Raw genomic sequence first — 14,313 nt, 5'->3', positions numbered from 1 at the left:
TAACTACACTCCCCTTAAAGGTGCGTGAATGAACATTTGCCATCGCTATGGGAGAGAGCTTCACAGAAAGCACTTTTTTTAAATGATTTTGAGGAAAGCACGCCCATTTTTTCCTTTAAAAAATTTATTTTAATTGCGCTCTAAATATCTCTATTTCTAAAATGTATCTCTGCACTCGAGCAGCATTTCGAGAAAATTTTGACAAACTTCATAAACTTTCCCGAAGATGCAAGAGTAAAGTAAACGGTTTCACGACAAATTTTGCCACACGTCATCAAGAAAACTGCGCGTGCAACTTAGTGAACACTGTCAAGTTATTGTGAGGCAACTCCTCAACTTTCATGATTATGTATTTACTTTTTCATGCCTTGAAAAAATCAGCAAACATACTTTTTAGTCATCTCCTCACAAAAGCTTTCTCTGCTCCCTTTGACGTCATCTCTTTGCATTCTTTCTCAAAATGATCAAAATAGTTTGTCTTTCTCTGAGAGAACTCCCGTTCTTAAAAAATACCATGGTGATCTACCTTGTTAACGCAAGGCGGCTAAGTGCAAGGAATTTGTCTGCAAGGTATTCCGTTACAATTGGTCGGCCATTGCTCTTTGCAAATCTTTTTCTCTGTCCCAAGGTGGAACGAGTTTTGGAGTGTAACGCGCGACTGCGTAATTTCAAGCTTTATTCGGTCGGGTGATATTGTTAAAATGAAGAATTTCTTTCCTCGACATTTGTCAGTTTCGCTTGTACTCTTTTCATTATATTTGTTCACTACATCTCAAACGGGTGACTCTTGAGCTAAGCAGCTGTTCTAGCCCTTGTAAAGGTGCCGGTAGCCTGGCCGTCAATGTGTCATTTCACCCGCCTAAGGAATCAAATCTCTCAGGCATTCACATTCAATGAATCTTATCAAAACAAACTTGTTCAAATTAGTTGCTCTTTCCAAAACGACTTTTATCTTAAAATTGCATTCCTAGTTAAAATCTGAGGCAAATCAGTAAACTGGGATGAGCGATTTAAAAAGTGTCCGGCACAATGTTGGTGGATTCGATGTGAAACTAAGAAAGAGATGAACAGATGTCAGTCAAATGAAGCAAGAAAAACTATTTATTCGTGGTGACTGCATAACACATAGTTTACAGAGTGGCTAATTGTCGTAGTAACTGAACATCTGCACTTCACCGAATCCGCCAAATGAGTTGGTCAAAACAGCAAATAGTAAGTACTTAGCATCATCTTAGCAAACTATTATCTCACAGCAGGATATGATCAACGTGTACTTTTCTGCATCTCACTAAGTAATTCAGGATAATTTGGTATTATCGACTGAGTACATGATGTAAATTGGCCACCGAAGAGAGTTTTCTAAAGCTGGAGTTTCGAACGTTAGGCCTTCGTCAGAGGGAGTCAGTATAATTCCCAACATCAAAATAAGGAACAAATAAGGTATTGAAATTAGATACACAAGCTCTTGATTGGTGGCAAATTTGTCTTTTTACAATGGGCATGATCATGTATTTAAAATTTAAGCCTTGGCTATTTAGTCAAACAATGTGTGGAATCTAGAATCTTTACTTTGTGTCGGTAAAGGGTTCCAACGTCGAAACCACTGCTCCAGATTTTACCCCTTTTTTTTCATCAATATCCTTGTCTTTTTTCTGACAGGTGAAAGATGGCTCTGTTACTCAAACCAGCTAGTAGTCTCGTACCCAGACCTTCAACGGCCAAGCGGTTACATTTAAGTTACAGTTACACGGTAGGATCTGAATCTGGGTACGAGATTAACCAACTAGTTCCCTGACCCACGCTGCAGATCATCCAATGGGTACTAAACTTCGTTCAAGTCATCCAAGAGCCAATCACAAGTCGCCTGAAGGCATATGATCATCATAATAACTAATTATGCAGTGTCAGACACAACGCTTGGTAATTTGCGCCTAAGTGCAGTTCATCATTAGATACCCTCATCCGGTCATCCCTCACAATATCTGCGAGTAGCACAAATCAACCACGGACAAAGGAAGCATATCAACGACGGATTTTCTAAACATCGAAAGTAAGTGAACTTAAGTACTGGGTTGCCAAGTTTTTTTACTGTGTGAAGTATAAATATTGTTGTTTGGACGTATTTTAGTGAATTCAACACTGCATTCGCTATTAACTTTAAAGCGTAATGATTTAAGTACAGCTGTTCTTCCTTTGGAAAAGAAAGACAATTATAAACTAAAAAATAGACTATTCGCGTTTTCAAAATAAATTTAAAGCTGAATCGACACAAATGCATTTATTTTTTCGATTGTTTAATCAATGACTTTGATGTTGCAATATTTTGTTATTGAAGAGTTCTGACCGCTTTAAAGCGAAGTCTTCGCTTAAATTTTTAGGATTTTGTTTTTCAAACAAAGTTTTTGGCCGATTGCAAAACCCGGTGGCTTTTTTTCATTTATTAATGCTTTTAGTTTTTTTGAAACACACGGTCAACTGGACATTTTTTAGAAAAGCAGAAAGTTTCCACGGTGATCAGCAATAAATTGATTACATATGAAAAAAGTTTGGGCAAACACAATCGTCTTGATAAACGTCTATCTAAAATTATCTTTTTCATTGCTCTTAATGGTAAGGAACATGATGGACTGATTTTTAACTAAACTTCAGCGCAGTGCGAAACTTACAGTGTTCTCGCACGGTAGCTGAACATCATTACTTACGAGAGAGACAGTTTGCGACATAATCAATTTGCTTCTTCTCTTACTGGCCCGTTATTCAGTCACCGACTATTCCTCCGTCAGTCGTTGGTATACAAACGGTCGAAAGACTTTTAACAAACATTCTTTTAGGCGGGCAAGTCAATCCACTTTTCGATACTTTTCACCGTAAATTTATGCAGTTACTGGTTGCCTAAGCAATTTAACTCCACAGAAAAAAGGTAATTGCAATTTCTCCGTAAGCTGATTTGGTGCAGTTCATATACAAACTAGATCCTATGAGTGGAAATGGTATTTACGCCAGCCGAAAATAAATCACAGAAGTTCATGTTTATGAATTTTTAATCTAAATCGCATACGCAATCGATTCTTCTGTTTCAAAATAATCTGTGTCACCTTTGACTTTGAATAAATGGTTCTTGTTTCGTTTCTAGACGCTTTGTATCGTTGATACGCAGTTTTGGTATTTAGCCTATGAATTGAAGATTCTGATTGAAGTTTGATTGGTTTGATCACTTTTGTCTTTGATAAAATTTGCGCATACTAAGCAGACGGGGAGAACAGGAAGAGGAGTAAGTCGAGCTGAGCATCCACGCAAATATTCCTTCGGTGTAATTGTTGTTAGGATAATTAAGCCTGCCGGTGTTTTCAGTACCTCACCGCTCATGCGAGCATTTATATTATCCACTGATATGACGAAGCTGTGAGGGCGTATTACTATTTGGGTGGGCAGTCGGAGGCAAATCTCGCCTCTTTCATCTGGACCACAAACCTGGATAACATTAGTACTTGGAATGGAGTTTGATTGTGCGAAGCTTGGCAACCGAATTCGCCACGTTTGCAGTCGTACATATTGATTCAGGGCCATTCCGAAAGTGACCACATTTTTGTGCAGACGTCTATGTCTGCCAACTGAAATTAATTTTTGAACTATACCCGCTGTAGGAATGCCTGACAGGATAAATGCCAAGCTTGGATTTCTTAACTACGACATTTCCACAGCTTTGGAAGAACTCGACTTTACAAGAGCATTTGGACCGGGGATCCTGGCGGCTTCGTTCTATGGGATTGTTTCGGGATCGATGTCTTTTGTTAATAAGGTAAGAAAAATTTTACAGAAGCCATAAACTGTAGCGAAAGAGAACGAGTTAGGGATATTCATGTTCCAATTTTGAAAAAGCTCGCACTATGTTAAACTTTCCTTTCACTGCTGACCAAATATCGTACGACATGTAGACATGTGTGCCTTTTAAGGTTGGGGAAAGTGTAAGTGTACGCTTATGTTTAATGCGTATTTGAATTACAAAAAGAGTGGTCTCCGCATAACTCCGTACTATTTTAAAACAAGGCCGTAATCCTTTAGACAATCTACTGTTTTCCTCATTGTTTTCATTGTTTTCTTTATTCAAGAAATGTATGAAGAATTCTTGCCTCATAAAATACACTGGCTAAGTTTCTTGTGATGAAAGTAGGGAGACTAAACTTAAAAAATATGGTTCAGAGAGTAGGGTACTGATCATGCTTAAATCCAGAGGGAAGGGAGTGAAAGCATCAAGTTGGAGATATCTTTTCATCCATTTAAATCATCAAGGAGGAGCTAAGGGATTAGAGTGCCACAATATATACACTGCATCTACCCTTCTACACACTTAATAAAAATATATGTTCTTGGCATATCAAATTTCAATGTTTTGACAACGAAACTGCAATATTTACCTGCCCATTTGGATGAGGGTTTTGCATTGCTTGCTCATTTAAAAAGGTTTTGTGTTAGTGATGGTGGTCATCAATACACACTTAATGTATGGTCCCAAGGGAAACAGTTTTTTTTTCGAGAGTCCAGGGCGTGAAATTAACTTTTTTTTCTGATAGCCACTTGGCTCCTAAATTCTTCAAAGTGGTAGCCAATTCAAAAAAGGTGGTCACCATTTTTAAAGACAAACAAAATCTTTCTTTACGCTGTCAGCGTTCTAGATAGACCCTCCAAAATTAACAGGTAAGTGTATTAACAACTGAGTTGAAAACGTAAATTAGCCACCGTAGAGGGTAAAAAAGCTGACGTTTCGAGCGTTAGCCCCTTGTCAGAGTGATTGACGAAGGGCTAACACTCGAAACGTCAGCTTTTTTACCCTCTACGGTGGCTAATTTACGTTTTCAACCTAGTTGTTAACACTAAATTACCTGCTATACTCTCCCACCGATGCAGCTTCACAGTTTCTTTAGAAACTTACCCCTTCCTCCAAAATTAAGTTAGGGAAAAGATCTTTAACGTGCTACAAAGTGGACACTAGGATGTATGATATACAACGTTCAGGCTCATCTAAATCCAAGATGGCGTCTAGTTATTGATCGAGATGCATGTGCTACGTTTTGGAAACAAACTAAAGGAGGAAGTTTGCTGCAGATTTATCTTTGCAAATTTATTTAATTCGCTATATCTCTTGGTAAGGTTATGATGAAACGTTGTAGTTGCCAATTTGGCAACTAACTTTCAGGATTTGGTTGCCAAAGTGAAAAATTTAGTCGCAATGGCACCTGTCTTAGGCGCAATTTCACACCCTGGAGTCCTGATGTTTCCTGAGGTGAAGTCGAAGGAAACATCAGGACTTGAAGGAAAACAAAACTAACTAGTTTCCCGAGGGACCATACATTAAGTGCTTTGTTTGACTCTCCCTTAAACGATCATGTGCTGTTGTATTTGGCTTGTGGGCAACAACTGTACAGTTGTATCCTGGTCAGGATACATTTGAATTTAATCAGGGCATCTGACCAAGAATCAACCAATCACAGTGCTTGTTTTGTTGAGTGGAAGTCTAGGTATATAACAATGGTGTTTCTAGTTAGTAAACAAGGCAGAAATTTCATGGGTGGCATACCACTGACCACTAACTTATGAAATCAAATGATATATCTTGCACAGCTGGGTAAAGGTTACAGAACTTTTAAACAACAGTTTCCATGGTAATATGTTTGTTTACATTCTATCAAAATTTCAACAAACTTTTAAGTTTTGTTTTCAAAGCATTGAAGTTTAATAGACTAAAAGAACATGTTTTTAATGTATGCATGGAAGGGTAGAGATGATAAATCCACACAAATGGTAAACTTAATATTAGTGCTGTTATGATAGCATCGTGTGGGTGAGACTCACTGGTGTTACTGGTCATAAACAAGACAAAAAATACTTGCATGATATGTTTAAATTATTTGTCTTTTCCCCAACAATGGTTGCTAATCCTCTAAGTTTTGTGTACTTAAACTATATATAAGACAAAAAGAAAACAGTGTTAAATACAATATGAACTTTTATAATATGGTCCATGGTTAATATATTTCTGGTGGGATTAAAAGAAGGCTTATTTATCCAAAACACGTCATATGCAGGGGTCATCTTTAGAGCTCCTTGCTTAACATGTGATGACTCTCAAAAAAAAGTCACCCTCAAAACAATTTCCCTGATTGTATGGGTACCAGTGGCCTCTTGTTAACCTTTTAACTCCCAGAAGTGATTTACATGTAAATTCTTCCTACTGTATCTATACATTGTCCAGAAAACATGTAATGAGAGTAATCAAATGTATCAGGTAAAAGTTGTTATCTTGATCTAACACCAACTTCTCATAATTAACTCACAAGGAAATGTGTAGCAGCTAGAGGGGAGAATTAACAATCAGATATTGGCTAAAGCTGGAAAATTCCTAGTGTTAACTCCAACACCATAAACAGAGATAACGCTTGAAAGGTCCTAGCATGTTCATATTGGCCAAAATTTTTATTATGAACAGTGACCTTTAAAAGAGAGTTTCTGTTCATTTTCACTCCCAAGATCTCATCTGTAGTTCTCCTTAATGTCAGCCATGCAATTCTTAGGAATGTTAGTTTGCAGAATTTGGTATCAGATCAACTAACAATCCCCTTATATTAATTTTTCTTTGTTCTGGTCACTTGTCTGCTTGATTTTGTATTCATTTGATATTGTGAGGATAAATTCTGTCTTGGCACTCATGGGAGCTTAAGGTCTAAGTAGAGAAAGTTACAATGGTTGGCCACTGATGTACCCAATTTTCTGTGAAAATACTTCTCTGGCAAATTCTGGCAATAAGAAAAAAAGGAGCTGTTTCTGTGTGTGCCTTAGGAGGAAATTCTGCAGAGTAATGAGGTATAGCATGAAAATAAGGAACAACTGTAATGTTAGCAGTTATAAGCTCAGCAAGTTAACACTTCTATGTTAATGATTTTTTCTTGGCAGATTGTCTTGACCTCATATACCTTCCATTTTCCTAATGTCCTTATGTTGGCTCAAGTGATTATGTTATCAATTACTGTTGAAGTTGTGAGGCTTTTGGGATATTCCAATGTGCCGAAGTACACACTAGAAAGGTATATCTTATTATTAATATGTAGTTCATACTCTAATTCTAATTAAAATCCGTCAAATATTTTTGCTTGCCTGCTGTTGGCCTAAATAAGAATACTGTATTTCTTTGAATAAGGTGCCCTCACCAGAATGTGCTCCCACCCCAAGGCCATAATTTCAAACAAGGGCTCCTTAGGCTCAGGGTTTTTAAAAATATTATCAAGGTACATAAAAGATTCCTACAAACTTTTATTACGAATTATTTTTAATTTAGGTTATTATGTCTATGGTATGGTTAATATACATAAAAGGGTTGTTTCCTTTGGAAGAGGAAATGTTTTAAACCAAAGCTTTGGCATGAAGTTCAATTCTAAGATGCGTCAAGCCATTGCATTTAATTCTGATTTACATATTATTTCAGTTTTATTTTGTGTCATTTATATTAATATTTTCGATGATCTGGACTCCCTATTATCCAGACTGCATGTATTTAATCCAGTCCCGGCAAGTGTGGATATTTGAGGTTGGATTATATGAAAACCTATTTCAAAGAGCTTCCTTATATGGAAGAAATACAGCTGTACCACGGCCCAAATCCAGTTAATTTATCTTTGACAATGTCTTTTTTGTAACTTCTCTGTATAATTAAAACAGAGAATCAGGGGGGTGTTGCATCATTGTACATGTAGTTGTGGTTTTCAAAGTTCAGGCTGCATAACCATTGGAAAAGATTGGATGAATAGTAACTGTTCCAGAAGACAGTTTTCCTGGTGGCCCTCAAAATCTGTTAAAACCCTTTAAATGCCAAAGAAATGTTATAAGCCCAGTGTGAATCAAAAATCCCCAAACCACTTAATTTTTGTATGCACAGTGGAACATATCAGTCTTAAAAAATTTAAATAATTTGAATTAACCCTTTAACTCCTGTGAAGGACCAAGACAGAATTTTTCCTGACCACATTAATACAATATCAACCAGATAAGTGATGAGAGTAAAGAAAAATGTCAATCTGGGTATAATTAGTTGATCCAATTCTAAATTCTCTGATCTAACATGGTAAGAATTGTGTAGTTAACAATAAGGAGAATTACAAATTTGATCTGGGAGTTGAAGGGTTAACCAATGAGCGTGGGCCTGAAAATGAACACCAAAAAAAGAAACAAAGTCTGTAATGGTACGTGTAATTGCGTTGCTAGGGTGTAAGTGCTGACTGATATCTTTTAAAGGTATCTGTCAATTTCATAAGAGCAGAAAAGGTCACAACAATAGATGTTAGTCTTTTGGTTTAACCCTCCTGTGATCTGCGCTTCATGGCTAGTTATTTCTTCAAGTCTGATTAAAACAATTTGAATTCATAGTTTAATTGTATTTTTGTTTATGATTGTATTTCAATAGAGGAAAGATGTTTTTTATTCCTTCAATATGCTTTGCCCTTCACACAACATTAGCTCTTCGAGCCCTGGATTATTTAACCATACCAATGTAAGTATGATCTGATATAATAAGATTTTAAGTCACAAGTGGAAACCAAAGAAGACTAGGGTGGATGCCCCCACTCAGCTGAGAGTGTTATGTCAGACTCTTGTTATTGTCAAATGAACAGACAGTGTGCTTTCCAGCAGACAAATGGAGATTTGGCGAAATTGATCCCCACTGTTCTGTTGCCATGTCAAAGTTCATATTTTTTGTTGATTTGCAAAATTAAGACATATTTCAATTGCCAAGAGTCAATTATTATCCATGGGGTGTCCACTTACAAGAGAGTGTACACAAAAGAAAAAGCTAATTTTCATTTCAAAAGTGTCTGCATCTGGTCACAAGAGAGTGTCCACTCATGGGAATAGGTAGAAACAGTTAGAGTAGGGGGGCAAAAGGGGAATTGAGGAAGTGTCCACAGGTAGAACTGTCCACTTACAAGAGTGTCTGTTAGTGGAGAATTGACTGTACTTTATTTTTTGAGTTGCTTGTTTAAGTTTTAGTATTACTTTTTGGATGCGGCATAATATTCCCACAATCATTAGATGCTACTTTAAACCAAAAAAATTTCAAACTGCATTTGAAATTGATACCAATATTATAATCAACACCTTTCATTTGGTAACTATGGCCAGATGTTGTTTCATGAAGGAGGGTATAATTTTGAAATTTTAAAATTTGCTTTATTTGTTCTGCCATTAAAAGTAGGTAAAATTAAGAAAATGGATTCCATGTAACCATTAGTCTGTTCATTAACAGATGACAGAAAACATCAAAATGTGGTGATTGAAAAGTACAATAGAATTTTTGCTGCATGCTGCAGTACACACTTAACTCACTATCTGTCTTGGAGTATGAGGTGAATAGCATAGCTTATCAGATAGCACCAGTAGTGATAGAATGCTGATAAGTTGTAGTCTTCTTTCTTGTGTGAATATTTTTATGCAGCTTAAATTCTTAAGGGAGAATAGTTGAGATGACTTAGTAAAAAACATCATTGTATTATTAAAAAGCCCTTCCTTATAGGTACAGCAAAATTCCTCACTAATTAATTTTTGACTTATTGTTTCCTTTTCCTGTTTAAGGTACAATGTTTTACGAAGACTTCTCCCTCTGACAAGTTTGTTGTTTGCTTGTTTTATGTTGAAAAAGAAGCCATCCCTTATGATTGTTACTTCTGTTATGCTTGTTGTAATTGGTTGTATTACAGCAGGTGAGAACTGTTTCATTTTGAGGAAGCTTTAATTTTTTTGTTTACATTTTAAAAAACACAAGTCATGTATGATGCGATGGTGAAAAAATTGCCCAATAATTGAGAGAAATATTTTATCCCCAAGCTCATACTGCAGAATATGTTGTCCACTATGATGGTGAATATAACAGATTAATGTTCAAATTACAACAAGAAAATTGAAAAGAAAGAAAACAACAACAAAAGTTTACAACAAAAATTGGCAATGTTAGAAGGTTTTGGAGGTCAGACTCTATGCTAATGTTTTTTTTTTTTTTTTTTTTTCCCTTCAGGATTTGGAGATCTAGAGTTTTCAGCCTTTGCCTATGTCTCTGCTCTGCTAAGTGTGATTTGCCAGTCTTTTTATCTTACATACATCCAAAAGACAGGCTCAGAAAAGGGTTTATCAGCCCTGACTGTACTTCACACAAACAGTATCAACTGTATTCCTCTTCTGCTCATTTACACATTGTGCAATAAAGAGCTGCAGGCAGCTCTTAAGTTTGATGGATACTACGTTGTTGAATTTCAGGTTTGTCTCAGAATAGGCATTACATTATTATTATTATTATTATTATTATTATTATTATTATTATTATTATTATTATTACAGAAGCTGTTGAAAGTGAATAAAAAGAGTCCTATTGGCATGACTATACATTGGCACAAAGAGTGTTACAATGCTAACTCTAACAAAAAGAAAACTGAAAATTGAAAATGAAAGTGAATTTACCTTGCAAACTTGAGTCAGCCTTGTAAATAGTAAATATGAAGATGTCCTAATCATGGTAAACCCTTGACTACTTTTGAAATGGTTATAACCATAACATTTTTGTTTCCATTTTTCAGGCTGCACTTTTGCTTGATGTTGGGATGGGCTGTATTTTGAGTTATTCTCTATTTTTATGCACAACAATGAACACAGCATTGACAACAAGGTAAAACATCCATTATTATTTTGATGCTTACTTTTGCACATGTTCAATAATCCCGATGTGTGTGATTGTTAGAGTGTTGCACACATTTGAGTGCATTAGAATCCCAATTTCTTAATCCTTTTAATCCTTAATAACAGTTTTTAGTGAAAAATTTTCAGTATGTAATTCAGTATTAATTTCAAACAGTGTAGAAAGTCAAAAGTAAATTGATTGACAGTAGAGTAGAGAAAATACATCAAAACAAGTTTTTTTTCTCAGTGTTTGAGGGAAGGTGCTAAGAAAAAAAAAGCCAAGCAAAGCACAAACAAGCGGCTAAAAGTCTTGAGGTCTCAGGCTTAAGAAAACAAAGAAAGTATTGAAAAGTACAAAACTTAATGCAATGAACAAAACTCCTGAGGACTTAACCCAAAAGTTTGCAACAAAGTTGGGGAAGATGATGAGCCTAATACCCATCATAATTTTTCAAGAACTACAAATTTCATTTGCCTTGTGGACTTATGCAATTTGGAAGAGTTTGAAATACTAAACCTTGCTGATTTATTCAAACTGCATTTAAAATTTTGCTTTTGGTGATGAATTTTTTTTAGTAACCAGTCCACTGACAGCACTTGAGCACTTTTTGACATTTTAGGTGGTTTTATACTTTAATTTTTATTGTCCAGGTGAAGATGAAAAATCCTTTAAAAGCCCTAGAAATGACTGTTTTTCATGTCATCATCAGAGTCTGTCAAAGCTGTATTTCAGTTGAATGTTTTACTGTGTCTGGTTTGTCAAAAGTGACTGGTTACTTTTGTCATCATGATACCCAGTATTTGCCACTAACTTCAATAATATATGTCAGAATTTTAATAATCAAGATCCATTTTCTTCAGGGGCAACACATACATGAAATTTACTGAAAAGTATTTTTCTTTGAAAAATTACTTTAATTTGCTACTTGGAAATAGAAATTAAAGTACCACGTACTTGCTTTTCAGGTTAACCCTTTAATTCCCAGAAATGATTAACAAGTTACTTCTCCCTATATTATCTAAACATTATCCAGCAAACAGGTCATGAGAATATTCAAACTTATCAGGTTGAAGTTGTTATCTCCATCTGACACCAAACTTCTTGTAACTTATTGACAAGGAAATGTTTAGCAGCCAGAAATGAGAAGTAACAACCAGATCCTGAGAGTTGAAGGGTTAGAGAGAGAAGGGTGGTGGTGGGGAAGGGGAGGGAGGGGGCAGTATAACAATTGAGTCTCAAAAATAATCCAGGATTGCATTGGTTTTTCATTGCTGCCCTCTGTCATTGGTTATAAAAAAAAAAAAAAAAAAACTTTTGTCACCTACATGTACTCCAATGTGATCCAAGATTAAAACCAATTGCAACTTGGTTAGATTTATTTGTGTTCAGTTGTCATTGGGTCTCTGTATAAATTCCTTTTGGTTTTTTTGGTTGAACCTTTCTAATTATATTATGATTGGCTAAGTGGTAAAATGGTACTCTTCTGATTAGTGCTCCAGATAGGAAAATACCCCAAGAAACTTACTCTTTCTTCTTGCTAGCCTTGTAGGCGTTGTCAAAGGTGTCTTGACAACCATCATTGGATTTTATACATTTGGTGGAGTGGCTGCCACACCGTTAACACTCATCGGAGTTTCCCTGAATACCCTTGGGGGAGCCTTGTACTCTTATGCTAAGTACTCAGAGAAAATGGCATCAGGAATTCAGAAACATTTTCACAAGCATACTATAGAAATTGAACCAGTTCTTGCAACTAAGGAACATCTAGAAAAGGAAAAGTTTGGATCTTGTGGCCTTACAAATTGGACTCAACGCAGTTTTATGCCTGAAGATTCAGTGAGGTCCTCTGTTGTGTTGGTAGAGGATCTTTCAACTGATTCAGATTCAGGTGTAGGATAATTCACAGTTTGACCGTGGAACACCCTGACAAGTACAGCCATGTGGGTCTCTGGGTTGGTAAGCTGTCTCTTAACCTCACCTTACAGTTTTACCATTTGATTTGGAGTAGACAGTTATGTAAATAGAAAAAGTACACTTTGATGTAGCATACATGCACATAGGGCCTGCAGGATTGGTTGTTGTTATATCTTGGCCAGTTTTCATTGCAGCAAAATGTATTTAGTCAACTTAAACATTGGCACAACTATAATTTTGTGTCAAGACTAAGGTAATTAGGTTCAATTTCCACTGTTCTTTCAGTGGGTTCTCCCCCAATTTAGGCTCATTTCCCAATCTGGGTCTGACTTATGAGGTCAATAGGTCATACACTTCATGTACTATCCATCTCTTATCAAAACCTTTTTATTCAATTAGAATTTGTAAATGTTTTAAATTGAAAGCATATTTAAAGTGTATGTTATAGCGAGTATGCCCATTTATGAACATCTGCCTGACCAAAACTAAGATATAAATAAACTAATCTACTAACACTGTGTGAAAATGATGAAATAAATAAGTAAATAAATAGTACAAGTTATTTAAATTTATGGAAAGATAAGCCACAAGTGCTTAGAAACACATTTTTGTATGTACATGTCACAAGAGAAAAAGCATTTTCAGAAGGGTAGGCTTTATTCTCTTGGTGTCGTACAATAACAAGGATATCAAATACAGCTTGGTGAAGGATGTCTCCTATCTTTTAATATGTTTATATTTAAATTTTAGATATTTTTTTTTAATTTAATTGTCATACTGCTAGGAAATGTTATACGGGTTTTTACTTGAGGGAAATCTTTCTTCAAAATAAAGTTAAAACTACCATCCATCTGCAATACGCGAAACTTTAGACTATCTGTTTATTTCGTGGTCCGCTCGTCAAAGTCCCTGTCTGAACACATGTTTACGTGACTGTCTGCTAATATTTCGTCTACGATTGGTCTTCCGCATTTAGGGCGGGAGGGGGAGGCGTAGATAAGGGAGTAAGGGCTCGTCCTGGGCTGTGTGCGCGACCATCTTCTTTGAAAGGGGGAAAATAATTGTACTTAAATTATTTTGTAATTTATTTCATTTTAAGTTGTTAACTTTATATTTAAGCGCAACCTGGCAATCCTGAAGTTGAGGTCAGAAGTTAGCGAACATCTTCCCTGCAAGGAAAATTCTTCCAGCACTACTGTGTTGTCGCGTATCTCGTCAAATCGGTCACTGAAAGCGTATTTGGTTTTAACATGTTCCTGATAGTGGAGATGTTAAGAAATTGCTGGCCATTACGGACGTTTGAAAACTGAATATTTTGAAGAGGACAAAACTAAAGTGTCGTTTGAATGTGAGAGATTAGACCAAGGGTTTTCGTGAAAACAGCAACGTCTTTCAAACCCGAAAAAGAGAAGCGTTTTGAAATCTTCTTGTTAAATTGGCTACGGCTCGAACCCATGCCCCTCGATCCATTGTCCAGCACCCCAACTTTTCTGCTGGTAGCCTACGTGTAACCGTGCCCTCCCCTCTCTAGGTAGGATACCCTCTCTTCCCTTTCTCCCAGGGGGTGGGGAGGGTGCGGCCAGATCATTGTAAATCACAATATGTTAGCGGTTAATAACCGTTGAAATGAATGGTCAGAGTACTCCAAAATTTCACGCTTTCTGTAAACTCTGTCAGACCAGTAT

At 36.2% G+C, this 14,313-nt stretch overlaps 1 protein-coding gene across 3 annotated transcripts; it reads left to right on the top strand.

Moving 5' to 3' along the window:
* The first annotated feature begins 1,659 nt into the window (after positions 1-1,659).
* LOC113681225 (uncharacterized) lies at positions 1,660-13,494 on the top strand. 3 transcript variants are annotated; one of them, XM_089194577.1, is made up of 8 exons: positions 1,660-2,050; positions 3,645-3,799; positions 6,949-7,079; positions 8,453-8,539; positions 9,619-9,746; positions 10,058-10,296; positions 10,614-10,702; positions 12,256-13,494. In XM_089194577.1, the coding sequence occupies exons 2-8, from the start codon at positions 3,647-3,649 to the stop codon at positions 12,611-12,613; spliced, it is 1,185 nt and encodes a 394-aa protein (XP_089050703.1). In that variant the 5' UTR covers positions 1,660-2,050; positions 3,645-3,646; the 3' UTR covers positions 12,614-13,494. The 3 variants fall into 3 exon arrangements, with proteins under 3 accessions (XP_089050703.1, XP_089050705.1, XP_089050704.1); XM_089194579.1 differs by lacking the exon at positions 6,949-7,079 and having other exon boundaries at positions 1,904-2,050; XM_089194578.1 differs by lacking the exons at positions 1,660-2,050; positions 6,949-7,079 and having other exon boundaries at positions 3,317-3,799.
* The last annotated feature ends 819 nt before the right edge of the window (positions 13,495-14,313 follow it).

Source organism: Pocillopora damicornis, chromosome 14 (genome assembly GCF_964200805.1).
Source record: "Pocillopora damicornis chromosome 14, jaPocDami1.2, whole genome shotgun sequence".
NCBI classification, from domain to species: domain Eukaryota; kingdom Metazoa; phylum Cnidaria; class Anthozoa; order Scleractinia; family Pocilloporidae; genus Pocillopora; species Pocillopora damicornis.
Note: the sequence above shows the minus strand (reverse complement) of the source record. Positions and strands in the feature narration are given on the sequence as shown.

Excerpts from the sequence above, each read along its gene's own strand:
- LOC113681225 (XM_089194577.1), top strand. The coding sequence starts at position 3,647 with ATGCCTGACAGGATAAATGCCAAGCTTGGATTTCTTAACTACGACATT. Across the intron at positions 7,080-8,452 it reads CCGAAGTACACACTAGAAAG|AGGAAAGATGTTTTTTATTC; the intron begins GTATATCTTATT and ends GTATTTCAATAG. Across the intron at positions 9,747-10,057 it reads AATTGGTTGTATTACAGCAG|GATTTGGAGATCTAGAGTTT; the intron begins GTGAGAACTGTT and ends TTTTCCCTTCAG.